General features: G+C 46.2%; 1 protein-coding gene across 1 annotated transcript in view; it reads left to right on the plus strand.

Moving 5' to 3' along the window:
- LOC147718436 (heat shock factor protein 3-like) overlaps positions 1–26870 on the plus strand; it is a 227264-nt gene that overhangs the window by 70198 nt on the left and 130196 nt on the right. Inside the window, exons 3-6 of the mRNA XM_086918351.1 lie at positions 334–461; positions 1123–1247; positions 14228–14303; positions 24103–24164. Of these exons, the coding sequence (XP_086774477.1) occupies positions 334–461; positions 1123–1247; positions 14228–14303; positions 24103–24164 (391 nt within the window). The remainder of the gene's footprint in view (positions 1–333; positions 462–1122; positions 1248–14227; positions 14304–24102; positions 24165–26870) is intronic.

The following is a 26870-nucleotide window of genomic DNA, read 5'->3' on the forward strand; positions in this document are numbered from 1 at the left end:
AGTCTTGAATCAGGTCCTTCTGTTTGCTTTATTTGACTTCTTACAACATGGAGAGCAACAGCAGCCAACATAAGTTTCGCCCCCTGTGCTTTCTCAAGGCTGCAGAGAAATATGTACAGACCATTTTTGTACACTCAAAAGTTATAAGTCTGGGTTGGATCCCTTGCGGTCTACTGTTACAGGCTTCTTTTCCCTGCACTGCATGCGGTAGGAAAAAAGAGCAGACAAAATTAGGCAATATTTTAATACATTTGTAAAATGAGTGTGTAGATCTTTTTGAAAACTGTTTTCCGTGCAGTTTTAATAAAGTATTCATTGCTTATCTCAACACAGATGGATTCCGAAAGGTGATCAGTCTGGAAAGCGGTCTTTTCAAACCTGATAAAACCTCAACTATTGAATTTCAGCATCCATTTTTCAAGCAGGGCCAAGCAGATTTATTGGATCACATCAAACGGAAGGTACCGTACAACCTAACTATATCTTATATTTTGATGATGCAATACAACTTACTGTTGCCGCTATGATGTTTTTGTTGAGCGCATTGCCTGCTGAATTTAACAAGCCCTTAACAGTATAATTTAGTGGCCTTGTTACTTGAACTGGGAGATGGTGCCCCAAATACCAGAATACTCCATCATACACTACATCACCACGTGCCAACAAAATGTCATCTGGTATGATTTAACTGTTGAATATCTTTACAAATGTATGTGATTCCCTAAATTCATTTTTCAAATATTTTCAAAACCATACGTCAAGATCCATACTGTGGTCATAATTTGTATTTTCAGATGATACTTCTAAAATTATTTATGCAAAATGATTTGCCAACGTTGTGTCAAGGATGTAAGGGATGGCAAACTTTAGTTAGGTTTATTTTTGTAGTTCAAATAACTGAGGCTCCCTTCCCAAATCTACATTGTTTCATACTGTTACTGAATAGCAGATATTGCTTTCATTTTGAAGCAGATGCTTATTTGGTATGCTAATAAGACATCCGTATTTTGTACTTTTCATTTTACTACTTGTTCTTCTGCCTTTACTGTTCCACACGTGCACTAAACTTTAAGAAACTTCACCATGATTGTCTGAGTTATCTTCTTGACATTTACATACAAGGTGTCGTCTGTGAGACCAGAGGATGGGAAATTATCTCATGATGACTTGCATAAAGTGCTTCTAGAAGTCCAGGAAATGAGAGATGAGCAAAACAACATGGATGCTAAATTTGACCTTATGAAAAGGTAGGCTCTTCTATGTTTCAGTTATTTTACTTTCTGCTTTAACATCACAGAAGGCAACATATAACCATATGTGCCATGTTTTAACATAACATTTGTGCTAACAACATAGATGCTGTTTTTAAAAAAACCAGACTGATACGCCCTAATAAGGGCCTAGGTTACATGAGCTTCGATTCAGGGAGGATCTCGCCTGGCAGTTTGAGCTAGACTTCTCCCATTGGAGCAGGATCAAAAACTGAGGTGGCTGGGTCCCAATTAAGGTGGTTTGGTTTGCAAGATAATAATGAAGTGGGATGCAGCCCATCCATCACTTTTTTTGTATACTTCAGTGTGATGCCTTAAGTGGGACGGATATGCCAGGACATGGGTCCTGTGCTTACTTTGCCACTAAAACCCAGCTATACCCGACTGATGAGCCAATTAAGTCTGAAACTGGTCGTGGGTTGCTTGTGTTCCGGTTTAGTGAGGACATAGCCTGAAGTTCTGGCTGCACTGTTACCAAATAATCATGGTCAAGAATAATTTGCATATGCCTTGGCCCAAACTGAGGCCCAAACTGAGGTGGCATGGTGTGCATAATAATGATGGACTGGGATGCTGCTCAGAGTTATTACCAATGGTTGAGAATTAATTCAAGCATTAGCATTCCATCCATCATTTATTTGTATACTTGTATGTTTAAAACGTAAACATCAGATGTAAATAATTTCACCTAATATCCGTATCAGTAATGCAGCAGGGCAGAGAGGGAAGAGCCTGGAGGAAAACCCCAAGCTACAATTCTTGATGTGGTACAAAGTGTTAAAGCTTTATCACAAAAAGCATCTGTCCTATCTGTTTTTAAGAACCATCAAAATCTCTCTACGCTTCCCTTTTTAATAAACACATATTTTTTAACACACTTTATTGATGACCGCAATATATCATGCAGCATCTTCTCCAAGCCAATAATGAACATGCAGTGTCATATCCACAATTCAAAGTAGTGCATATTTAAAGTCAAATCAGTGACATAAAGGAAACACGCAACTGTTCCCCCCACCACCCCTCCACCCACTCTCCTCTCCCACCCCACTCCCCACCCCTCCACCCACTCTCCTCTCCCACCCTAACCCCGTCCTGGTCAGCTGCACTGCGTCGGCGATGATGATAACAGGGAGTCACTCTAAGAGCGATCCCCCAAGGGTACATTTTACAGGGGGGTAGAATCATAATATCTCATAATATCTCTGTTCCACGGGCGTACAGGCCCGAATGGACTCACACTCTTCGCTTTACTGTGACGTGGCGTCCTGTGTGGGAGCCAGGTCTAATGTCTCCAGCCCAATCAGCATGGCCTCCCAGTCCAGGGAGATGTGTTGTTGCCTCAACCCTCTCTCTTCCTCCCTCCGGAGGACAGCCCCCTCCGCTCTTCCCCATTGGAGCACATCCGTCTGCCAGATCGTGACTGCCGGGCATCTGGGGGACTTCCACCTCATTGTAATCACCCTGGTTGCCAAGAGGAGGGCCAGATCCGCAAACCTTAGACGCACTTTCTGAACCCGGGAGCGACTGCGAAGGCCCATCAGGCAAGCCAGGGTGTCATCTGGGATCGGTATTTGTGTCACTGTGGTTAGGGAGTGTTGTACCCCCTCCCAGTAGCCCATCAGTCGGGGACAGGACCATAGCACATGGAGGAAGCCCGCCTCCTCTCCTCTACACCTGGGGCAGCTGGGGGGGGGGAGATCAGGGAACATGTAGTGTATCCGCTTTGGCATTAGGTATGATCTATGCAGTACCATCGTCTGTATGAATTTGAGCTGTGCATTACCTGATACTTTTTTGGGATACTCCAGTTTGTGCCTCCATGCATGGTCTGTAATTTCTGCACTGGTGTCCGTTGCCCATTGTTCCCTAAGGGAGGTAAGAGCTATTGCTGCGTGTGCCCGTACTCCAGTATATAACCAACGCACCAGATGTCCCCCAGGTCCCATGTAGTATAGGAGGTGTACTAAGGTGTGCTGCGGGGGTTCATTCCTCTGTGCGGCCCAGGTGGCTCTAATGTAGTGTGTGATAGCAGCATGTAGCAGATAGAGGCTTGGTGGCGCTCCAGTGGCCCGCACAAAGGAATTGTGGTCCATCAGTGTGCCGTCCCTGAAGAAAGCCCCCCACCCCTTCTATCCCATTGTCCACCCAAGTCTGGAGTCTAGTCCGTGTGAGTCTCCCCTGTGTTGTGGGTAGGCCTATTAAAGGTATGTTCTCAGTGTACAGGCCTGCCGCAGATGTGTGAGCCAAGGCCTTCTTCCAACAGAGCAAGGTAGTCCGCAGCAGGGGGGGGGGGCGCAGTTGGGAGGGATCCTGGCTCTTGGTAGCAGCAGAGTATGTAGTTCCCCTCTATCTAGCCTCTGCTGTGTGAACCCAATCTCGCATAAGTTCCTCCCTGCAGTCCAATATGACAGGCACTGGAGTTGGCTAGCATAGTAGTAACCTCGGAAGTCCGGGACTCCCAGGCCACCATTCTGTGTCCCCAGCTGAAGTTTCCGAAGGCTAATCCGTCTCCCGCCCACGCCCCAGATGAGGGTAGTCAGTAATGTGTCCAGTGTAGTAAAAATGAGTTGTGGGAGGACCACCGGCAAGTTCACAAAATAGTATAGTAAACGGGGTAGCATCACCATCTTTGAGATAGCGACCCACCCCATTACTGAGAGAGGCAAAGAAGACCAGAATCCCCCACTGGCCCGGGGCCCTGTTTTTGCCCGCTGGATATTGCCTTCTATCTGATTTTCTTGTGTTCTGTACACATAAATACCGAGGTGTTGTAAGCAAACCTCAGCTAGGCCTACTTAGTGCAAGGGGTTCGCCCTTCCCTGCACATAGTCCTCAGACCTTAGGAAGAAGTTGGTAAGGAAACTGAAAAATACAAAAGCAAAGTTTATTAAACCTTTAAAGGTGGTACTACAGTCCACACAACACTCTTCAGTATTGTATCGAATAGCACACCAAACTAAAGCACATGGCCCCTTTTATACACAATGAGGGGGCCCAAGAGAAGACGGTACAGAAGACAAGAGCAGTTTCATGACCATACAAGGACATATTAGAAGGGTCAATCGATAGATGGGCGCAGTTAAGTCTTCGGTAACTGGTAAACACATTCCTATCTGGAACCAATTAGTAACGGTCATTGACCCTACTGCGTATGTCTGGACATGCTGGAAGCGGGGAATACTAAATTATGCCTGTTCCCGGGCAGACTTCAGGCGCAATTGACAAGAAGATAGGACAAAGCACATGACGAGCACATGGCAATGTATGGCATACAAAATGGCAGCTGCAAATACAAAATGGAGTCGGCTCATTTGTTACGATAATGGTCAAACAAAGCATGTCTTCTGCTAATGCTTAACCTAATCGCCGTTGTTTTACAACAGACAACCCTTTCAGCATTAGCTGAAGACATTTGACTTCCTGGGAAAAGCTAGATACTCATCTCTTACATCAATGACCATCATACTAGCTATCTCCTTTTTCAAATCATTCTGCATCTTGACTTCTGCAATATTGCTTTTGGTCGGTATGCAAGCAGTAACACACATAGAACATATCATCGGACTGCACTGAATACATACACAACAAGTGAAGATTATTGCAATTATTATACATAGGGGATGTTAATACTTTCCAGCCCCCGGCAAAAATCGGAGTCCAAAGCCATCCTGTAAAAGTCCATATACCATTTTCTGTGTGAAGGTCTGCAGCGATTTTAGGAAGTTTATTAATCGCTTTATACACTGATGGGGTGTGGTCAGGTATGAACATGCAGCAGCTACTACCTATAACACAACATGCACCACCTCTATCTGCTAACATAACATCTAACACCATCCTGTTCTGCAAAGCCACAATTCTAGCAATTTGCAATTCTTCGGTGATGTGTCCTAAATCTACAGCTGTTTGATCTGTGACAGCTTCCACTACTATAGTCAATCGTCACACTTTTCTGCTGTTTAATGCAGCACCCACAAAAAGAACAATTCTAAATTAAAATGTTGTAGGCTGGTGTCGGTTTGATCAGTACTATCAATAGTCAAAGTTCTTTTGTATCTATTTACAGTAATATTGTTAAACAGTTTAAGATTTCGATGATACAATGGAGGTGCTAGAAACACAGGGGGCAATAAAAATGATACATAACAAATGCCGGTCCAGCCGGCTGGCAGTCGATAATATCCACGATTTCCGCACACAAAATAAGTATTGTGTGAAGCTAAAAAGGTACTATTATTTAAACCATCTATATTCAATACAGTAATACATTCACTAATCCCAACAGGGATATGTCCAATGGTACACCTAGTTCTGCTTGAGTTTGAGTAACGGAAATAACAAAATGTTCGTGATTGGATGAGTCTCTTGTGTTGGTAAAGATATATGGCGTTGAAATATTGTCCGGTCGATATTCCTTCTACTCCCATTTTGTTCCATTCGCCTGAGGATACCCATTTTTTTATTTTTATTTTTTTTATGCATTTGTATGGCGCTCAGCTACCCAACAAGGGTTTCCCGGCGCCTATGACATATAGATGGTTAAAGGAAAATGCTGAGTAAATAGTTTAGCACAATTGTTACTGAAACAGCCAGGTTTGTACGTGTTTCCGGAATTTAATGTAGCTGTCCTCTTTCCGGATATGAAGGGGGAGTGAGTTCCATAGTATTGGTCCTCTGACAGAAATGGATTTCCCTCCAGATCTTTGTAGTTTGAATCTGGGGACGGCAAAGTTCGAAGCCGATTGAGAGCGAAGACTTCTTGTTGGCAGGTAGGGAAAGGCTAAGGATTGTAGGTAGGAGGGTGCCGTTTTGTTTTTAATCTTAAACATGTAGCTCAGTATTTTAAAGCTGATCCGATGTTCAACCCTGAGCCAGTGTAATTCGTTCAGGTGTTTTGAAACGCTTTCGGACTTTTTAATTCTACACAAGAGTCTTGCAGCAGAGTTTTGAATCAGTTGGAGTTGCTTGATTACTGCTAAGTTGGATCCAAGGTAGAGAGCATTTCCGTAGTCAATACGTGAAGTTATTAAAGCGTTGACTACGGTTTTTTGCGTATCTAGGGGCAGCATCCAAATGATTTTTTTTTAACCATTTTATTATGGTGAAACAGAGTCCCGCGACTTTATTTGCCTGCTGTTTCATAGAAAGGGTATTGTCTAAAATAACCCCTAGGTTTCTTACCTGAGAAGCTGGCGGGGAATGTTACCCAGCTCAGGCGGCCAGTGGAAGGGGTCCACAGTTCCTTGTTTCTTCCCAGTAGAAGAACCTCCATTTTGTCCCCATTTAGTTTCAACTGGTTGGTGGCCATCCAGTTGAAAATCTCTTGGAGTCCGTATTTCAGTAGGGAGGGGGCTAACAGGTTTGATTCGGATAGGGAAAAGATAATTTGGGAGTCGTCGGCGTAGGTCATTAAAGTCAGGCCTACGCGATCGGCCAGGTCTGCCAGTGGTCTGAGGTAAAGATTAAAAAACAGTGGGCTCAGGATGGAGCCTTGTGTAAATGTAAATTGATATTTGTATAGCGCACTACTCACCCGCAAGGGTCTCAAGGCGCTTGTACGAATACCGCTGTGGAACCCGTCCTGGCTTTCCCTGTGAGGCGTCCACTCCTGGGCACCCCCAGGGTGAAGGCCAGGCATCCTTAGCGTTGTGGGGGCCGTTGTGGAGATTAAGCAAGCTATTGCCCAGAGTTGCAGAGTGGGACTCTATGATTGGAATAGGCACCGAGGCGAGAATTATCAGGTCCATGGAATTTTGAGCCCAAAACCCGCCGAGGCGGGGAATTGAACCCTGGTCCCGGGCTAGACCTCTCTATCAGGGTCTGCCGCTCTAACCATTGAGCCACACTTCTCCATGTGGAACTCCATGTGGCACGGGGAAGATGTCTGAGCTTGCGATGTGGGATTTGATCTGGAAAGTTCTTTCGGAAAGAAAGGACTTGATCTATTGTAAGGCGTCGTTGCGAATGCCGTTTTTCTCTAGGGTAGCCAGAAGAGTTTTGTGTGATATGGTGTCAAACGCCGCACTCAGATCTAAAAGAATGAGTGCGACCGCTTGACCTTTGTCCAGGAGTTGTCAAATTTTTTCTGTCACACCCAATAGGGCAGTTTCCGTGGAGTAACCTGCTCTGAAGCCTGACTGTGAGGGGTGAAGAAGATTGTTGTCTTCAGAGAAAGAGGTGAGGGCGGAGTGTATGTGCCTTTCCATGAGTTTGGAAAAGGCAGGGAGCAGAGAGATAGGTCGGTAATTAGAGAGAACTGTGGGATCGGATGACGGTTTTTTCAGTAGTGGGGTCACCACTGCATGCTTCCAACTAGATGGGACGGTGGAGGTTTGAAGGGAAGCATTTAGCATGTCTGTTACGACAGTCAAGGGGGTAGGTTCGAGCTGTTTTAAAACTCTCACAGGGAGAGGGTCGCAGGGGGAGCCTGATGTGATGGATTTTAGGGAGGTTTGTAGTGAGTCCCTAGTTATCAGGGGCCAGTTGTCCAAGGTGTTTATTTTGTCAAGGGCCATGGGAAGGTCCTGGCGTGAGCAATTGCAAAGGGGCCTGGACGCGATATGTGTGAATATATTTTCAATTTTGTCATTTAAAAATGTCGCAAGGTCCTGACATTGTTTTTTAGTTAGGGGGCGGACAGTAGCAGCTGCTTGGGCCCCAGCTAGGTCCTTTACTGTGTTAAATAGAGTCCTGGCTTTGTTTGAAGCATTGTTGATGGAGTTTGCCTCATATAGGGCACGTGCTTTGGTGCAAGAGGAGTGATAGGCATTTCTCGCCTTATTGTATATAAGGTCTTTTTTTCCGGGTCGTAATCCTTGCGCCATTTTCTTTCAAGTGCTTTACACTTGGATTTTTCTTCTTTGAGAAGTTCGTTGAACCATGGGGCTGGGGGGTGGTGGAAGTTTTTATTTGCCTTTTGTAAGGGAAGGCATTGATTGACAGCGGAAGCCAGCCACTGATTTGTGGCTACAGCGAAATTTTCCACATTTTGGTCCTGGTGAGGTGTGCTAGTAGTTAGCGCTTGGTTCAGTTTATTGATGTCTAATCGTTTCCAGTTTCTCATGGGTTTTGAGGACCGGGTGGTATTACTGGGGGAGGGAGTACAGAGTAGGCGAAAGCTGATAAGGTAATGATCTGACCAGCATATAGGGCTGGTTGGAGTCCATTTTAATTCTGGGAGATTTGAAATTATGGGGTCTAGTAAGTGTCCTGCCTTGTGCGTGGGACCGGGGTTGAGGAGTGATAGATTTAAGTCATCTAATAGACTGCAACACGCCAGGTTAGAGGGGTCCTCAAGGTGCAAATTTGTAAAGTGTAAAGTTTTTGTGGTCTAATAGGAATGGTGAGATATAGTTTGCTAGGCTGGCTGTCCAGGTAGTAGCGTTCCCAGGAGGTCTGTATATTAAGAGGCCGGAAAGCGTGAAGTTAGGATTCAGAGTAATTTGGAAGGAGGCAGCTTTGTCTTGATGGCACTCTGCTTTTCCGGTTAAATAAAGTCTGCCCATTGTAGGCTTCCTGGTCGCAAAGAGCAAAGCATACCAGGCTCGACAAGAGCCATTATGCGAAAAAAGGAGAGGTATGAATGGTGTACTTCCTTTCTTTTGATGTGCAGGCATCATCCCACAAATCCAACAGTTTGTAGCATTTGTAGCGATGTGGGTATGATTTAGCATTTGAATGAAGGTATTATTGAGATAAGATTGTCGATGTTTCAATTCTTGATATGGGAGCGTAAAGAAATTATGCTCCTCTGCTGTAGGTGTAGTAACAACAAACAACTCACGAGCACGAGTTGTCTCCTCAACAGACCATGTTATTGTTGCCGCATTCATCAAAGCAACAAACCCTATAGCACAAAAAATCTTCTTCTTTTCCATTTTAGTCCCAACACAAAACTAATCTTCCTGAAACTAAAGTAGTTGTCAGAGCTCTTACCCCTGGGTAGCCGTTGATTTCTTCACCACGGGCCAAGACGGGTGTCACTACTCTAATGCAGGGCTGATCCCCCCCCCCCCCCCCCCCCCCCCCTTGCCACATCGGCTCTCCGTTTCACTGACCCAGGGAATGCTCAGACAACTTTCACAAATGCTGCAGATTTCTCTCTCTGTCTCAAATTATATCTTGTTGCTCCAGGGACTGTCTGGTCCGGGAAGAACTCCTCAGATCCGTCCGGTGTCACAGCACCGCCTCTCTCTGCAGTCAGAACCTCTTGATGGTCGGTCAACACGGCAGGCTCCATCAAAGTCGGAAGTACTCTGCGATAATGGGTACCATGGACCCAGTTTTTCAAATTTGTGACTCTCACTGCTGTTCTCGTGGCAAGTAGCGCTTGCTCTGGCCCACGCCACCTTGGCTCCAAACTGCTCGACCTCTCGAAGTACTTTAGAAGGACAAAGTCGCCAGGCCGGAGGTAGTGGCCCTCGCCTGTGTATCTGTCAGGAAGTGCTTCTCGAACCTGTTGATGAATAGAAACCAAGTTATCAGTTATTTGTGCCAAATAGTCATTCATTACAGCACAGGGTACATCGTACACAGAACTCGGTTTAGGAATTCCCCAGATATTCATGGGCCTGCCAAACAGGACCTCATAGGTTGTGGGGCCTGTTCAAGAATGAGGCACCAATCTAATTGACAACAATGCCAGTGGCAACGCATCTGGCCAATTCAGAGTAGAAGCCTGTATCTTAGCTAATTTCAGTTTCAGAGTAGCATTGTATCTTTCCACCAATCCTGCTGATTGTGGGTAGAACACTGCATGAAACTTCTGTTTAATCCCTAATCCTTTCAGGACATACTTTATAACGTCCCCTACAAAATGAGGTCCGTTATCGCTCCACAAAAATCTACAAACACCATAGCAAGGAAAGAATTCCTTCAAAAGCACCTTTGCCATAGTAATTGCAGTATTATCTTTTGTGGGGTACACCTCAATCCATTTACTGAAGGCACATACCACCACCAAGACATACTTCAGATTATTACAGCGTTCCAGCCGAATATAATCCATCTGCAATACTTCAAAAGGTGCAGTCGGTGTAGCAAATCCTCCTGCTGGAGTTCATATCCCTTTTCCAGGATTAAATTGTAGGCAAATCATACAGGACTGTACTACTCTCTTAGCTGTGCTAGCAATTTCTGGATGCTCCCAGACTTGTGTAAGCAATTTCACTATTGCTGAAACTCCAACATGTGCTAGCCCATGTGCCATCTGAACCATAGGTTGTACAAAAGCTATAGGCAACTTCCATCTATCCATCTGCTTGTTTCGCCAACAACCTTCATCATCCAACTCTCCATCTATGGACCATTGCTCTCGTTCTTTGTCAGAAGCGGTCCTCTGTATCTCTAGTACTTCCTTCCTAGCATCGTGCCACCGCTCAGCTTGTGATTTTACTACATACATGGAAGTAGTGTCAGGCTGCATCGCAGTCTCACGTGCCACTCGATCTACAAAAGCATTTCCTGGTCCCACCTTACCTGTCACCTTTTTATGCGCACTGCATTTCACTATAGCTACTTTCTTTGGATATGTTAATGCAGTCAAAAGATTATGCACTAGTTCTCCGTGCATTATGTGCATCCTGTGTGATGTCAGAAAGCCTCTTTCCTTCCAGAGCAGGCCAAAATCATGCGCCACTCCAAAAGCATAGCGGCTATCTGTATAAATATTTACACGCAATCCTGTACTAAGCTCACACGCTCGCGTCAAAGCTATTAGTTCTGCTGCTTGAGCTGACTTCTGTGGTATGCGAGCTGTCTCTACTATCGTGTGAAGCGTAGTAATTGCATATGCGGCTAAAGTTGTACCATCCGGTAACTTCAGGCAAGACCCGTCAACCCACAATTCTCCATCCACATCTGGAAGGGGCGTATCTTGCAAATCAATACGACCCTTTGTCTGTTCCTCATTCAGAAAAATACAATCGTGTGTTTCCTGCGCCTCAGGCTGAGTCGCCGGAAATGGCAACAATGTGGCTGGGTTTAGTGTTGCACATCTCTTCAATGTAATGTGAGGAGCTAGCAACGTCAGCTCATATCCTGTCAGACGAGCGCTAGTTAAGTGCTGCGTCTTTGTTTGATTTAAAAGGGCATCAACAGCATGAGGTACCAGCACCAACAGCTTATGTGATAAGACTGTCCCTTCACTCTGGCGTATTGACACAGCTATTGCTGCTACTGAGCGAAAACAACCAGGCAACGCTCAAGCTACAGGATCAAGTACTGCTGAAAAATATGCACAAGGGCGTTGCTTATCACCATGTGCCTGTACTAAAACTGACAATGCACATCCATCCCTCTCGTGTACCTACAATGTAAAGAGCTTCATGTAATCTGGAGTACCTAACACTGGTGCTGAACAAAGAGCTTGTAACTGTCGAAAAGCACTCTCACATTCATCTGTCTAAGGAAGGGGTGTTGGAGTATCTTTTGTCAAAATCGCTAACAAGGGTTTAGCAATATGTGAAAATCCTAATATCCATTGCCTACAAAAAGAAGTAAGACCTAAAAATGCTCGAACCTCTTTCTGTGTGGAAGGTACTGGTGTGACTAGAATTGCTTGAATGCGATCTGATGTGAGTGCACTCCCCTCCTTAGACAAAAGGTGACCTAAGTAGGTTACCTTTGGTCTACAATACTGCAGTTTCTTTCTCGATACCTTATGGTGATGTAAGGCAAGAAAAGGAAGCAAAGACAAGGTACATTTCTCACATTGTTCAGGGGTATCGGCTGCCAACAAAATATCATCAACATACTGAATGAGCGCCACACCCTCGGGTAGAACAAAAGAATCAAGCGGTCTTTTCAATGCTTGGCTGTAAATACTAGGACTCTCAGTATAACCTTGAGGAACTCTACAAAATCTGTACGATCGATTATTCAAAGTGAAACCGAACAAATATCGGCTATCAGGATGAATAGGGATCGAAAAGAAAGCGTTCTTCAAGTCTATAACAGAGAACGTAGTTGCAGTAGGTGGAACTAAAGTAAGAAGTGTTGTGATGTCAGAAACCACTGGATATTGTGGTACCACGATCTTACTTACCTCCCATAAATTAAAAACAAATCTGTAAATCCTGGTATAAGTGTCTTTCTTTAAAATTGGGAGGATCGGACTGTTACAAATGTTAAATGGAACTTCCTCAACAACTCCAACCTCAATGAGATCTTGTACAATTCGTATGAGTGCTTCCTCACCCTCCTGTGAAATTCGATATTGAGGCAGGCGTGGCAACACAGCTCCCTCCTTTACACTAATATGCACTGGTGGAATAACCATCTGACCCACATCGGTATCTGAAGTAGCCCACAAAGAGTTAGGTAGGGAGGCTATAAACTCTTATCTGTTATGGGATAATTGTCATTCAACATCACTCGCACTCCTTCAGGGGAACATCTTATTGTGGCTCTGAAATACTTGAGCAAATCAAGACCCACAATATTATCTGGTGTATTTGGGGAAAGCAAAAACGGGCTTGGAGCAGCAAACTTATCAACTTGAAATGCAAGTGATTGTGACAATGGGCTAAGGGAAGGTGTTCCATCGAACCCTATCGATGTAATTGTTAAGCCAGACAGGGGAGCCCTTGGAACCAATTGTTTAGACAAAGCGCTACGAGTAGCTCCTGTATCAACCAGAAACTGATCAGTAGAACCCAAAACATGTGCTGTAACATAAGCACCCCTCTGATCTACTGGAACTTCAACTGATTTCTTACCCCATCCTATGCTATCCTATGCATAAGCAGAATCATGCGACTCAGGCTGCACATAATCTGGTATTGGTTGCGCCTATCAACAGTATTGAACCCATTTTGTACCCGCACATTAGAATCAAACCTAGCACGATCATTCATAGCACCTCTAGGTCCTGAGTTCCCCGAGCGGTTCCTCATGGATCCTCGACCACGGACATAGCACTGTGAGCGCAACAATGGACACTCATCTGCCCATTGACCAAATTTTCTACAATACGCACATTGATCAACGGCCAAAGAGGGACGAGTATAAGAGGAATTAAAAAATCCTCGTCCGCCTCTATTGTAACCTCAAAGAGGTGGACCATAAATCTGAGATAACATAACCTTTGTTTTTAATTCTTTAAACTTTTTAATCCTCGTTGCCCTTCGCTTCTAGTTCCTGACGCTCATAATATTGAGCCATTGTCAGGACGGATGCCGGAGAAGAGGTGGTCCAAGAGCTTTCGCTAGCTTTCAAGCGGCTAGCCACTCCTGGTAATAAATTTGTAACACACTTATCTACAAACAAGTGTCAGCCCGTATCGTCCGTTAGCGACTGGCCACTGAAATCATGAAAAGCTTCCTCAAAACGTGTGAAGAAATCTGAAACTGATTCCTCTGTCTTTTGCTTACAAGATGCTAGAATAGTCCAATCAATCTTTTTAGGGGGAATAATCGTTTTTAACTTAGCTAATATTGCTCCGGGAAGATCTAAAATCAACTGACACAGCTTTTTCGCTGGTTCCCTGTCCTCATCTTCCCTCTCCTTCCATAATGCCCCATATGCTGCGCTATCATCTATTTTATGCACGGATCTCCACATGTCAGGCGGCAATATGAGCCCGAAAAATAAATCCATATCAGCTAATGTCATGGTACAGATTAACCTAATTGAAGCTAGTATACCTTTCCAGGTCCTCCTCTCTGGCCAGTGATCAGTATGAAAAGTGAATGCTAGAAAAATATAAATAACCTTTTTTTCAAGTGGCAGCTACTTTTAGATGCTTTCTTTAACAATCACTCCCCAATACATAAACACACGCTGGTAAAACCTGCAGCACACCTCAAACCTGGTTTGGCCAATGCTTTTTACTGATTTGGTGACATTCTCTTTTTGGTGGTTTGAGGCTAGTTGTTTTGAATTATTACAGTGTATTATATTTAAAAAAATAAATTCCCCTGTGACCTCTGCCTTTTTGATATTCCAATACTTAGAGAAAATAAAGCTCTTTGGCACGAAGTCTCAACACTGAGGAGGAAGCACAACCAACAGCAGAAGCTGCTGTCAAAGGTAAGACGACAACATTGTGCATGATAATCAATAATACTGCTTACCAATCTCCCCCTGACAGTTTCTGAAAAGTGAACTGGACAAAATGACAAAGTAATGCTGCCTACTCTGGGAACGTTGCTCGCAAAAGAAGTTTTGAATTGCTTTGAAAGTTAAGTTGTTCATTTTCTGTTAGGTTGGAAGCTTGTTTCATTTTCGTGTTTTTTTTGTTTAAAAAAAAAAAAAGTCTCTCTGTTCTGCTCTAAATATTAGCTCTGATGGATACTACTTCCTGCCGATTCCTCATCAAATGAATATGTTCCAGGTGCTCGACTAAATCTAGAAACTCCTTTCCTAGCACGAGATCCCTAGCACTGCCAGGTGTTGCCACACAAATTTAGCATGGCGTCACGCACACCAGATGTGATTATATCTGGTTGTATATGGCGTGAAGTCGCACACTGACGTTAGTTAATGTTCTTATCTCATTGATGCTGGTCCGTCGCTTTTCTTCGGTCTTTATCAAAAGTATTTCTCTGTGAAATTCAATAGGGACTAGGTCAAATGTCACTTCCTATGGTCTCGAGGATTAAACCCCACCAATGGGGAGGTAAGAAGATGTCCTTATCACATCTACAAATCATTTCTCTATGGTATTTGGGTTCAAACCAAACGCCTTGCCTGTACCTTTGCGCGCCCATGCACCTGAATACTATCGGGGTAGAAGTAGTAAAAAAATTCTTGAAAAGAGCCAGTAAAGATATTTGAGAGCAGTGCATTTCCCTCCTACAGTTTTAAAAAAAAATCTTCCACAAGAAGGAGTCCTCCTCTTCTTCCTCCTGGTAATGGTCCAGCTTCTGGTAAAATTTGGTGCTTGGTGTTTCTGTTCCAAGACACCAGACTCTTCCTTGTTGTTGGAGCCTATTTCAGTTCTGAAAAAAAATTAAATCTGTGTTCAGACTCCTTCTGCCAACCTATCCCAGTTTGGGCCCTTTGACAAGCCATGTTGGACATTTTGAAGATGGCTGCACAACCGTCTGCACCTAGGGCAGTCGATCTCAAACTTTTTCGACCTGCAGCTCCCTTGACTTATTGGCCTTTGGACGTGGCTCCCCATTATGTCACTTTATTTTTATTCCGTGGGGCGGGGGGAGGTGGTGTACACCCAGACTCGGCTCATTACCTTAGGATCTCGTGGAGCAGATATTTTAGTTACCCTAGAAAAGAGCCATATTTAGTTCCTTTTTTTGAAGGAGCCAAGGGAGGAGATTTCCCACATGTTTCTGGGTAGGAATTTGTGGGAGAGCAGACTTTTTGCCTTTTGAATTGAGTTCCATCCGGTGTGGGTTAGGGAGTTTATTTTTGCTCCTTAGATGCACAAGGAAAGCGCGTGAATACATTTGTAGACCTGGCTAACTATTCTGGCCCTCAATAAGGTTGTCTCTTCCTTCGGAGAGCAAATGGACAACAGCATTTTGAGGTGTTTGCTAGTCTTCCTGCATTACACGAGTCCATAATTTCCAAAGACTGAACTATTGTAGTAGTAGGTGATTTCTCTAGAAGCAGTTAGCAACGATGTTGGCTTCAAGCAGGAGTATAACACATGGGCACAATGAAGTGAGTTATGTGCACCTGGCTGTTATTAGCCTTTCTGTAGCAATGATTAGAGACAGACAAGGTCAAGCCCGTCTAGAAACTTCCTCACCTTGAACAACATAAAGTGCAGTCCCACCTTCGCCCCTACCATCCGCTAAACATCCGTGTTCCAGAAGAACCTATTACCTAATCACTTTACTAACAGGGCATTCATTCAAGGAAATCCATACCATACATCCCACTGTCAAGTAAAGCTGTATCAACCCTCCTTCGTGTTCTGTGTTGAACAAGAGGCCATCCAACATAGATCTCACTGGTCTCAGTACAAAATTCTCACCACACACGAAAGTCCCACTAACATACACGTGCCAAGCAGTTGTTGCATATACATGCACTGTATGCACGCATGTGATATCAGAACAAGTATCTAGTGTTCACATAAAAGAAGACATTTGCATGTGAGCTGTGAGTTGACTACCCTCTCCCTGGCACAGATAAAAATGTCTAGTCACTCAACCGATTTACAAAAGCCAGTCGTGCTGCCGCCACCTCTCTGTGCAACTTACCCAGAACATGGAAAGTTGTTCTACGTCTGCTATGAGGGCGATCACTGTGCACCCCTCAAAGTCACAACATATGTTCTGCACCTTGCATCACCATGAACACATTATTAGGTACACCCTAATACCTGCATGTTGCCAAAGCTAGACAGAATCACAATTGTAGGTTCACATGCAGCCAGGTACACACAGTAGGGGTACATATGTGTTTGCTATGCAGGTAACATTCCCATTCCAACAACCACCATGACACTAATTTGAGGCTGCTGGGCACCCAGTTGAGGCTGAAAATGTGTTGCAGGGCACAAGGCACTGAAATCTAAGGCTACCCTTAAATATCATGAAGATTAATGACGAGTATAAGAGACTCATCGAGATGTGGTTGGTTCAGGGTTATTTAGCCGTAGAAGGGCGGCGATGGGAATTTCACAAATGAGGGGAGTCTTTCACTCGCATCCTTGCAAGCTGACAAGTGGCTGGCTCTAGAGCACTCACACGCCTGGGAGCGCCTCTCGCGTCTTCCTCACACGTCTAGGGTGGCTCTGAGGTGCTGCCATCTAGTTGGTGGATCGATCCCTCCGGTGGGGGGGGGGGGGGTCACCCTTCGGGGTGCCTCTTCTGTGTTCTGCTACGCGTTGCAGCCTTCTTTACTCCTGCACATGCCCATCGCACAGCCTACACAGGGGCACTTAAGGGCATGGACAGTTCTCTGCAGCCAATCCTAAATTTTGCAGAGCCAAGGTTGACGAGCTTCCACCAGTCGGCACCAGAAACAGCTTTAAAATCCAAGTCCTGCGTAGAAACTATCAATTGTAGCCCGTTTTTGCCGCTGTGCGCAAAGAAAGCTGCGCTCCCGCCGGAGTGTGAGATGCCTGACCGTGAGGAGAGGACTGTCTGGTATAATTTAAATATTTGTAAAGCACATGCCTACCAAGGTACTGTTTTTCTGGCATTAGGAGATTTTGATAAATTAAGAAACGAGTAATTTAAAATAAATATAACACATACGTTTTTATCACTCTTTGAAACCTTCCTCCATCCGAGTGGTGCACATTAGTGGGTGGGCATACACGGTGGGTTCAGAAGTGAAAAGGAACACGAAAAACTCTGGAGGGGGAGAGGACACGCAGGGTTGTGAGTGCAGAGGGAAGAAACATCAATTATCCTTACATCTGTAAAAAGGTATTTCATCATTAATATTAGAAACCGCCCAGATTATGACGTTAACAAGTGTATGATGGGCAAGGATGCTTTGATGGAGCAGTCCTGTCAGAAGGTAGGTGAAGGTATTTCATTTCATTACACCTTGAAGGATCAGGGGATTGAGATTTCAATCACTGTATATGCAGTGTGCTGTCTGTGATAAATTTTAAATTTGACTCTGGTTAGCAGTACGTCACACACTCCTGTTTGTTTAAGTTCCTCAATTAGCCTTTTAGCAATCCCGTTTGGGCGGATGTACTTTGACACCAATCAATGAGGAAATCTATCAGCAAGGGAAACGAGAAGCAGTCCCGTAAAAGCAAAGGCTCTTTATTGCATTGAAGCATGTAATGCGCTGGGCAAAACCATGATCCAAATGCCAACGGGTGGGGATTCAGTAACTCCCACACATGACACTGCAAAATGGGTTACTCTGGCCTGCAAATAATTAATTTACAACCGTCTTGCATTAAATCTTATTCAGAACATACTACCTTCTCCAGGTTCCCAAGAGATGGGCGACACCCCAAACACGCCCTAATGGCCCTCCAGGGTGCAGCGTCGCACAGTTTGGGCACCACTACCCTAAGGACAGGTCAAGTCCTGCGGCTTTGGCAATGCCAGCAGTTCTGACCTTAACACCATCTTTCTCTGTGCCTCCAAATACTCTGGCCTAGGCATTACTTCAGAGGAAACTCTTGTCTACTAAGGTGCTTTCCCCCCTCCCTTTGACTCCACCCTTCTTGGAAGCATGTGCCAGTCATCAGAGTCAGCTGACATTATTAGAGAGGCAAGAATAACATTTCAAGCTTACTGTTAGACCTGTGAGCTTTAGGGTGGTTATGTTATGTTATGTTATGTTATGTTATGTGGTTTTTATTACGCGCACAGATGCTCCAGCTAAGGAGCGTCCTGGCGCCCGACAAGGCAGCTACACAACACAACTAAATAAAACAGCACAAGCAAAACGACTAAGGGAATAAAAATGTTTTAACGGCGCGACGAAAAGAAAGCAAGTCGCTCATAGCGCGAATTGCCGGGGGTAAGGAGTTCCACAGAGCAGCGGCCCGCACTCGAAATGAGCGTCCACCGGCCCTGCTTCGCTTAAAGCGAGGAACCACGGCCAATTCGAGGTCTGCCGATCTTAAGGGTCGTACTGGGATGTAGTTGGCCATGAGGGTCGTAAGGATCATAGCCGGGGACCCCTTCAAGATCTTATAGGCGACGCAGAGGACCTTAAACTGAATCCGCTGCGCCACCGGGAGCCAATGCAGCGCTCGTATGGTGCTGGAGGTAGGACAGAATCTTGGAAGGCCTACCACCGCTCTCGCTGCTGCATTCTGGATCCGTTGCAGGCGCCCGATCTCAGCTACGTTCAATCCGGCCAGCAAAGAACTAGCATAATCCAGCCTGGAGATGACGGTAGCTTGGATCATGAGTTGTCGAGTGGGGGCATCGAAGAACTTTAGCACAGGACGGAGCCCACGCAAGATGCCGAAGCAACAAGCAGCCGTGCGTTTAGTGTGGCATGCAAACGTAAGGGAAGGGTCCAACCAGACCCCGAGGTTTTTAAGCTCGGCGACTGGGATGGGAGCAGGACCCAACTCCTCCGGCCACCATCTCTCTCCCCACAGTTCCGGTTGCCTACCAAATACCATCACCTCGGTCTTACTAGCGTTTAGCTGGAGACAATTGAGCGTCATCCAGCTAGCGACCGCCCTCAGTCCTTGTTGAAACCTAGGAGCGTCGACTTCCGCATCCCCGCTGATCGTGACCGCTAGCTGGGTGTCATCGGCATATGACACCATGGTCATACCCCATTGTTTGACAACCTCAGCTAGCGGCCTTACGTACAGGTTGAACAGCGTAGGACTCAGCGAGGAGCCTTGGGGGACGCCCAGGTTCAACGGATGGAATTTTGACTGATAAGGTGGGACGGTCACGCTAAAGGCCCGGTTGGTTAAGAACGACCGGAACCAGTCGAGAGCAGTGCCGGTAACACCAGCCTCCTCTAAACGCTGCAGAAGGATAGGGTGCGAGACGGTGTCAAAGGCAGCGCTTAGATCTAATAGCACCAGCGCTGCCGTTTGTCCCGCGTCAAGCACGGAGCGAAGGTGCTCCACCATATAAAGCAGAGCCGTCTCCGTGCTGTGCCCTGCCCTAAACCCATTCTGCGTGGCGTCGAGTATATCAGCTCGACGAAGATGTTCCGAGAGAGCGGCATTTACGTGTGCCTCCATCACCTTAGCCGGCCACGGCAAGAGTGAAATAGGTCGATAGCTCTCCGGCTTGCTCCCATCCAGGCTAGGTTTCTTCAGGATCGGACGAACCATGGCTCGCTTCCACTTCAGTGGAACTACGCCAGATGTAAGTGACGCATTGACCAAGGAACAAAGCGGAGAGATGTCATGTGCCGCCAGGTCCTTGAACACTTCAGGGCAAAGTGGGTCCTCAGGGGACCCAGACTTCACTTTGCGAGCCAAAGTGCCTAGGCTATCAGAATTTAACAAAGGTAGAGAACATAGTCCCTCAGATGGTGGTGGCTTAGAAGATGTAATCGCAGAGGGAACGACCACAGGAAAGGCTCGATAGATGGCATTCACCTTTTCCAGGAAAAACTCTGCCAACTTTTCACAGTGCTCCAGAGAGCTCTGGTGTGATGTTGTAACTTTTTTGGCAGTGAGGTCTTTCAATACCTTAAAGATAGCCTTTGCCGGGTTTGAACTGTTCCTGAATTGTGTCGCATAAAAAGCGGCACGGGTTCTACACAGCGCCCGATGGTACACCTTCACTGTTGCCTGATAAAAGACTTTCTTAGAGCTGGAATAGGCTTTGCGCCATGCCCGCTCTGCGCGCCTGCAAGACACCTTCAGAGCCCGCAGAGAGTCGTCGTACCAAGGGCTGGCCTTGCCAGATCTAGTTTTACAGGTCACCAAGGGGATGAGGGTGTCCAAGGCCCTGGAGACCCATTCGCTAAACCTGTCGTACATCTGATCCGGTGGACCTGAGAAGTCAAGCGGGTCAGCTGATAAGAGATGAAAAAACTCATCCAGCTTAAGTTTGTTCCAGCGTCTTCTTGGAACAGAACACACCGTTGGCTTAGATGGACTAGCCACGATAGGGCAGTGGAACTGTATCAAATAGTGATCAGTCCATGCCAGGGGTGTGTAGCTGGTGACACAGACTTCCGTCAGGTTGGTAAAGAACGGGTCAAGGGTGTGACCCCCTGAGTGTGTGGGCTGCGTCACCAACTGATTCAGCTGTAACGCCTCAAGGTCTGCCAGGAAACTGGATACTGAGGGACTACTGGAGTTGTTAAAGTGCAGATTTAAATCTCCAATGATGGTAAAATTGGAGCACCCCGTAGCCAGATTGCTAATAGCCTCGGGTAACGCTGCTCTAAAGGCCACTTCACTCCCCGGGGGCCGATAAATTACCAGTCCCGACAGGGTTTTCCCAAACTTTTTGCCTGCTTCCCTCCTCTTTTTCATGAATCTTTTTGTTGGTCTTAGGACTCTGAGCAGTTTACCACTACTTGCCAGGCCGATAAACAATGCCCCTTGTTACTCTGTTCTGGTCAGACCCTAGCACTTAGACAAAACATTCAACACAGCTGCAGCTGCTGGAAACCCATACTTTGATATTATGGGGTTGCATGTTGGTTTATCACATCACTTGGAGAGGGACCTTTCAAGGGAGAAGAGCTATGCTGTTCCTATGATGTAAAAACTACAATCTAGGCACTAAGGTATGGGGTCTGCTGACAAAGCCCAGAGATCTTCTTTTATATAATAAAACTTCTTCTTCCCAAGGGGAGGGTGGTTAGACCTTATGATACTTTATCCACGATCTTTATAAGATGACATCCCCTCTCACAGTCTGTGGACTTGTTACAATGCTAACAGTTTTAGGTTTATGCGTTTTGCTGCTGGTAGTGGCTCCTATACTGCATTATAGAGTACGATAGTTACAAATAAAAGGTTTGAACTATAACAGTGATCTGTTTATTCTTATTGTAGACAAATACAAGTGAGTGAGCGAAAGGGTACGTCTTGTTCCCGCGATTCCTGAGTCAGGAGTGTTGTGTTCTGGGCTGTCTAATCATTTGTAGCTTCGTGATTATGTAGGAGAACAAATGAGACACTATAGCTAGTCAGTTTCGGGATTTTTGGTACTGAGGCGGTAGGAAGGCTTAGCCCCTACACACAGAGGTCCTGTTTTCCTGCGCATAGATCTGTGTAGTTGCAGAATCTCCGCAACACTGCTCTGTTACCCTGCTGGGGAAATATTTATTATAAGGGAGCAACTGTCTTAAATAATGCTATAGTTTCTGCTCTTGGCATCTAGTCTTGTTGCTAACAATCTCTTTCTCTTATAGAGAATCTGGGTTGTTAGTTAAGAGCACTTCTTCAAAAGGTGCAAGTCTTGTACTATAAATGTTCACAGTAACACAGATGCTCCCTTCTCAAGGCATGCACAACCTTGGTCATGTAAATCATAATGTCCACCCCCTGCTGTAGTCGAGGATGCTATCGTGCACAAGTGCCCAAGCACAGTTAGGAGAAAATGGCTCAGCAGCACTTCTCCCTGTGAGACCCGTTTGCCCCCCACGGTTTAGGTGTCACCAACATCCTGTTGGTGTCCAGAGGGATGCACTTGAAGTTTTATAGATATTTGCAGAAGGAAGTGCCCCTTGCACCTGTGATTCTTCCAGGAACTTAAATACTGAGTGTGGAAACAGTTTTAAAAAAACGAAATAAAGGAATCAGCCAGAAGTGACTGCCACTACTGGAACCTGACACAGGTGGCTGCCACAAGTGGAACCTGCCACAGGCGGCTGTCACTACTGGAACCTGCCACAGGTGGCTGTCACTCGTGGAACCTGCCGCAGGTGGCTGCCACTCGTGGAACCTGCCGCAGGTGGCTGCCACTCGTGGAACCTGCCGCAGGTGGCTGCCACTGGTGGAACCTGCCACAGGTGGCTGCCACTGGTGGAACCTGCCACAGGTGGCTGCCACTGGTGGAACCTGCCGCAGGTGGCTGCCACTGGTGGAACCTGCCGCAGGTGGCTGCCACTGGTGGAACCTGCCGCAGGTGGCTGCCACTGGTGGAACCTGCCGCAGGTGGCTGCCACTGGTGGAACGTGCCGCAGGTGGCTGCCACTGGTGGAACCTGCCGCAGGTGGCTGCCACTGGTGGAACCTGCCACAGGTGGCTGCCACTGGTGGAACCTGCCGCAGGTGGCTGCCACTGGTGGAACCTGCCGCAGGTGGCTGCCACTGGTGGAACCTGCCGCAGGTGGCTGCCACTGGTGGAACGTGCCGCAGGTGGCTGCCACTGGTGGAACGTGCCACAGGCGACTGCCACTGGTGGAACCTGCCACAGGCGGCTGCCACTGGTGGAACCTGCCGCAGGCGGCTGCCACTGGTGGAACCTGCCGCAGGCGGCTGCCACTGGTGGAACCTGCCGCAGGCGGCTGCCACTGGTGGAACCTGCCGCGGGCGGCTGCCACTGGTGGAACCTGCCACGGGCGGCTGCCACTGGTGGAACCTGCCACGGGCGGCTGCCACTGGTGGAACCTGCCACGGGCGGCTGCCACTGGTGGCACCAGCCACGGGCGGCTGCCACTGGTGGAACCTGCCACGGGCGGCTGCCACTGGTGGAACCTGCCACGGGCGGCTGCCACTGGTGGAACCTGCCACTGGTGGAACCTGCTACGGGAGGCTGCCACTGGTGGAACCTGCCACGGGAGGCTGCCACTGGTGGAACCTGCCACGGGAGGCTGCCACTGGTGGAACCTGCCACGGGAGGCTGCCACTGGTGGAACCTGCCACGGGAGGCTGCCACTGGTGGAACCTGCCACGGGAGGCTGCCACTGGTGGAACCTGCCACAGGCGGCTGCCACTGGTGGAACCTGCCACAGGCGGTTGCCACTAGTGGAACCAGCCGCTGGTGGCTGCCACTAGTGGAACCTCCCACAGGTGGTTGCCACTAGTGAAACCTGCCGCAGTTGACTGCTACTAGTGGAACCTGCCGCAGGTGGCAGTCACTATTGGCTATTGGGAAACTATTCTCTGTCAAATCTCTACCACTATGGCAGCGCATTGCACGACCCAAGGGGACCCTGTGGCACAGACCACTGAGTACATCTTGGTGTTTCAACAGGGTAGATCCCAGTGCTGTGCCCTGTTAAAACAACTCACTACAGCGCCCTGGGTTCAAGACCTGGAGAGCTCTCTGACACAGCGGGAAAGGGGTGAGACCTGACAACCATTTAGGATTGTAGACCTATGTTGTAATATTGTATGACTTTAGAATATATTGAGCATAATATGTTTCCATTATTGCTAGATCATCTGACACTTTTAGCTCTATCACATTGGCTTTTTTATCTGCCACTGATCTAGATTGTATTTAGGTTGATTTGTGGCTCCTATTGAAATCTTGTTTCATGTTTTTCAGATTCTTCAGTTCATCCTGAGTTTGATGAGGCGAAACTACATGGTGGGTGTTAAGAGAAAAAGGTAAGGCCCTTTCTATCACCTTAGCTAAGGGATCTGCAGGTTAATTATAGAATGTCCTAGTTTGAAGAAATTCTTGGTTTCTCAGCTAGTTTTGTCACTTTTCTACAGTCTCAGCAACATGAAAAACCTAAGAGTGCTCTACTCCAAACTTCCTAGTGTCAAAATATATTTCCTATTAAACGAAAGTTTACTGTTTTATGTGTAGTTTTGTTGGTTAGTTGTACAGAACTAAACATTATCCAGGTCCTTTGTTCACTTGCAGCGCCAATCAAACCCTGCTTCAGCTACAAACTGACTCTGACTCAAAACTACCATAACGGGGCCACTGTAGGACACCGTCATCCTTCGTATATTTTACCCAAATCTCATTGTAGCTAATAGGACCTACTCCATGTTTCACATACAACTCGTATGTAGGAGTTCCGATCGGAGGAACCGGACACGAATCCTCTAACCGGGAATCCCTCAACGTACCACAACTAAACAAATTCCTAAGACTGCTAAAACCAGGCATCTTGCTCACTAGTCTAGCTTCAAACAACCAGGGTAATCTAAAATCGATAAGCTCGTGAATACACAAATCCCTTGGCTTTGGGGCCTGCAGGTACTAAATCAAAGCTATCCACTAAAGGATACAAAACAAACTAAGAACTAGGAGACGCTCCCTTTATACTTAACTGAGTTGTCGATGGCGTCACCAGAAGACCCGTCAATCGTCTCGCTCTACAAACGTCTACGGCTCCAAAACAGGGCGACAGTCAGGGCAGCAGTCCTTCGTAGCCGTCGGGACGCGGGAAACCTCGCAGCAAAGACCTTCGGAACCACGTCGACATACAGGGGTCGCTGAAGTGGCTGGCCAACCTCTGGAATTTTCTCACGAAGCTCCTCACAAACCTCTGGCTTGGACCAGTATCGCTGAAGTCGCCCTACGCTGGGCGCCAATTGAGGTACTGGGTTTTCTCGGAACAGATACTACTACAATAACCCAGCGGTGTCAGGGCAACACCCAAAGACCCCGGATTCCCATGTTCTGGCAAACAGAGACACGGGATACTTCTTGATGACGTCAAAGACCAAAGTTTATTGGTTGCAACCAGGGACAGAGGTCTACGAAGTACACACGGGTAGTTCGACAGAGACTGCACCACCTCAATGAACAAAACTCGGTCTTTTATGCCGAAAATGACGCCTCTGGCAACATCACAATTTACATTTGGTGCATACAAAACTGACCAATGGACAAGTAGCATTTCAAAAAGTAGCGAATCACGACAGTCAAAGTTAATCCCACTTTCCGTTGTCCAGCCCACCAAAACAATCGCACATATGCGAAGTTTCCTGTTTGATCAGGCCGGACAAACCCACCATAAAACCTTCAACCCAGATCGAAGAACATGTCGTAAAGGAAAGGCAGAAACAGATGGAAAGGAGATAGAGGAGTGGGAACAGTGTGCCATAAAGTCAGGGCATGTCCTGCTCTTTGATCTTTATCAGGCCAGCTGCTGAACAAGGAACTGGCACAGCGGGGTTCGCCCCAGGCGAGAAGTCAGTTCGGCCAGGTCAACCAGAAGTCAACTAAGGCATACGTGTCAAGGACTCGTTCGGCCACAATCATAGGGCCTATGTTAGGGCAACCATACAAGATGGCTGCCACATACAAAATGGAACCCGAGGGTTCAAACTAAATCCTCAAATGCAGAGTGTTCTCCTATATTGATTCATACGAAAACACTCAGACACGTTACACTCGCCATTTGCGGTCTGTAAAGACCAAAATCGTCCATTTCCGACGATCTTCATAAATCGGGTTTCGGAACTATCGAACCCAATTCGGACCACGGAACCACAAGGAGTCACCTACCTCGTGACAGCAAAGACTTCTTCGAAGAAAAACAACTTGCAAACATCGGGACCCAACACTCGATGGAAGGAGTATGCAAAGCATATGAATCTACAGCTCTACATACCAAGAACAGATGCTTCCTGGGTAAGTAACATTATCCCTTTTCTCATTGTACTGGTTATGACCGCTGTTAAAATAAAGTTAAGGAAGAAGAGCATAATCGGCGCCTCCAGTCCTAAAATAGAATATGCTAATAACAGATCTAGGTTTCGTAAATAGTTTTCTTTCTAAAGTATTATTATTAATCTGCAGTTCACCGTTTGGAAAGCAAAGAAAAACGTTGCTTTTTGTCAATGTCATTTTTAAAATAAAATACATTGTTTGAGAAGACTAGTCAGAATGTAATATGTTGAAATGTAATCTGTCTCGAGTGAATTTGATTCAGTATTATGTAGTATAAGTAATTCAACTCTGAAATTCGCCTTTCTAAATACATGAATAAAAAATAAATATAGATTTGCTTTTTTTGGTAAATAAACTGTATGTGCTAACCGTCCAGTAGGGTGCCTGAGGGAACTCCCTGCTTTGGAGAGTGGACAATGGAAGAAAGAAAAAAATATGCTATGGTAAAGAACATAGTAAATATATGTAAGCAACAGTGTTGGTTTATTAAAGCAAACAATAAAGTTTGTGCTCAGCAGTTGTCCTTCAGCGAGACAGAGCACTGATATCGTGGTAATATATAGGCCAGCAAATAGTTACTGGTAACAGATGAATGGTGAACGGCATAGATCTAACCTAGGACGTTGACCTGGTTTATAAGGAGGTCCTCACATGATGGTCATGTCATTATGTACAATGTG

The sequence above is a fragment of the Lissotriton vulgaris genome, chromosome 4_1 (genome assembly GCF_964263255.1).
Source record: "Lissotriton vulgaris chromosome 4_1, aLisVul1.2, whole genome shotgun sequence".
NCBI lineage: Eukaryota > Metazoa > Chordata > Amphibia > Caudata > Salamandridae > Lissotriton > Lissotriton vulgaris.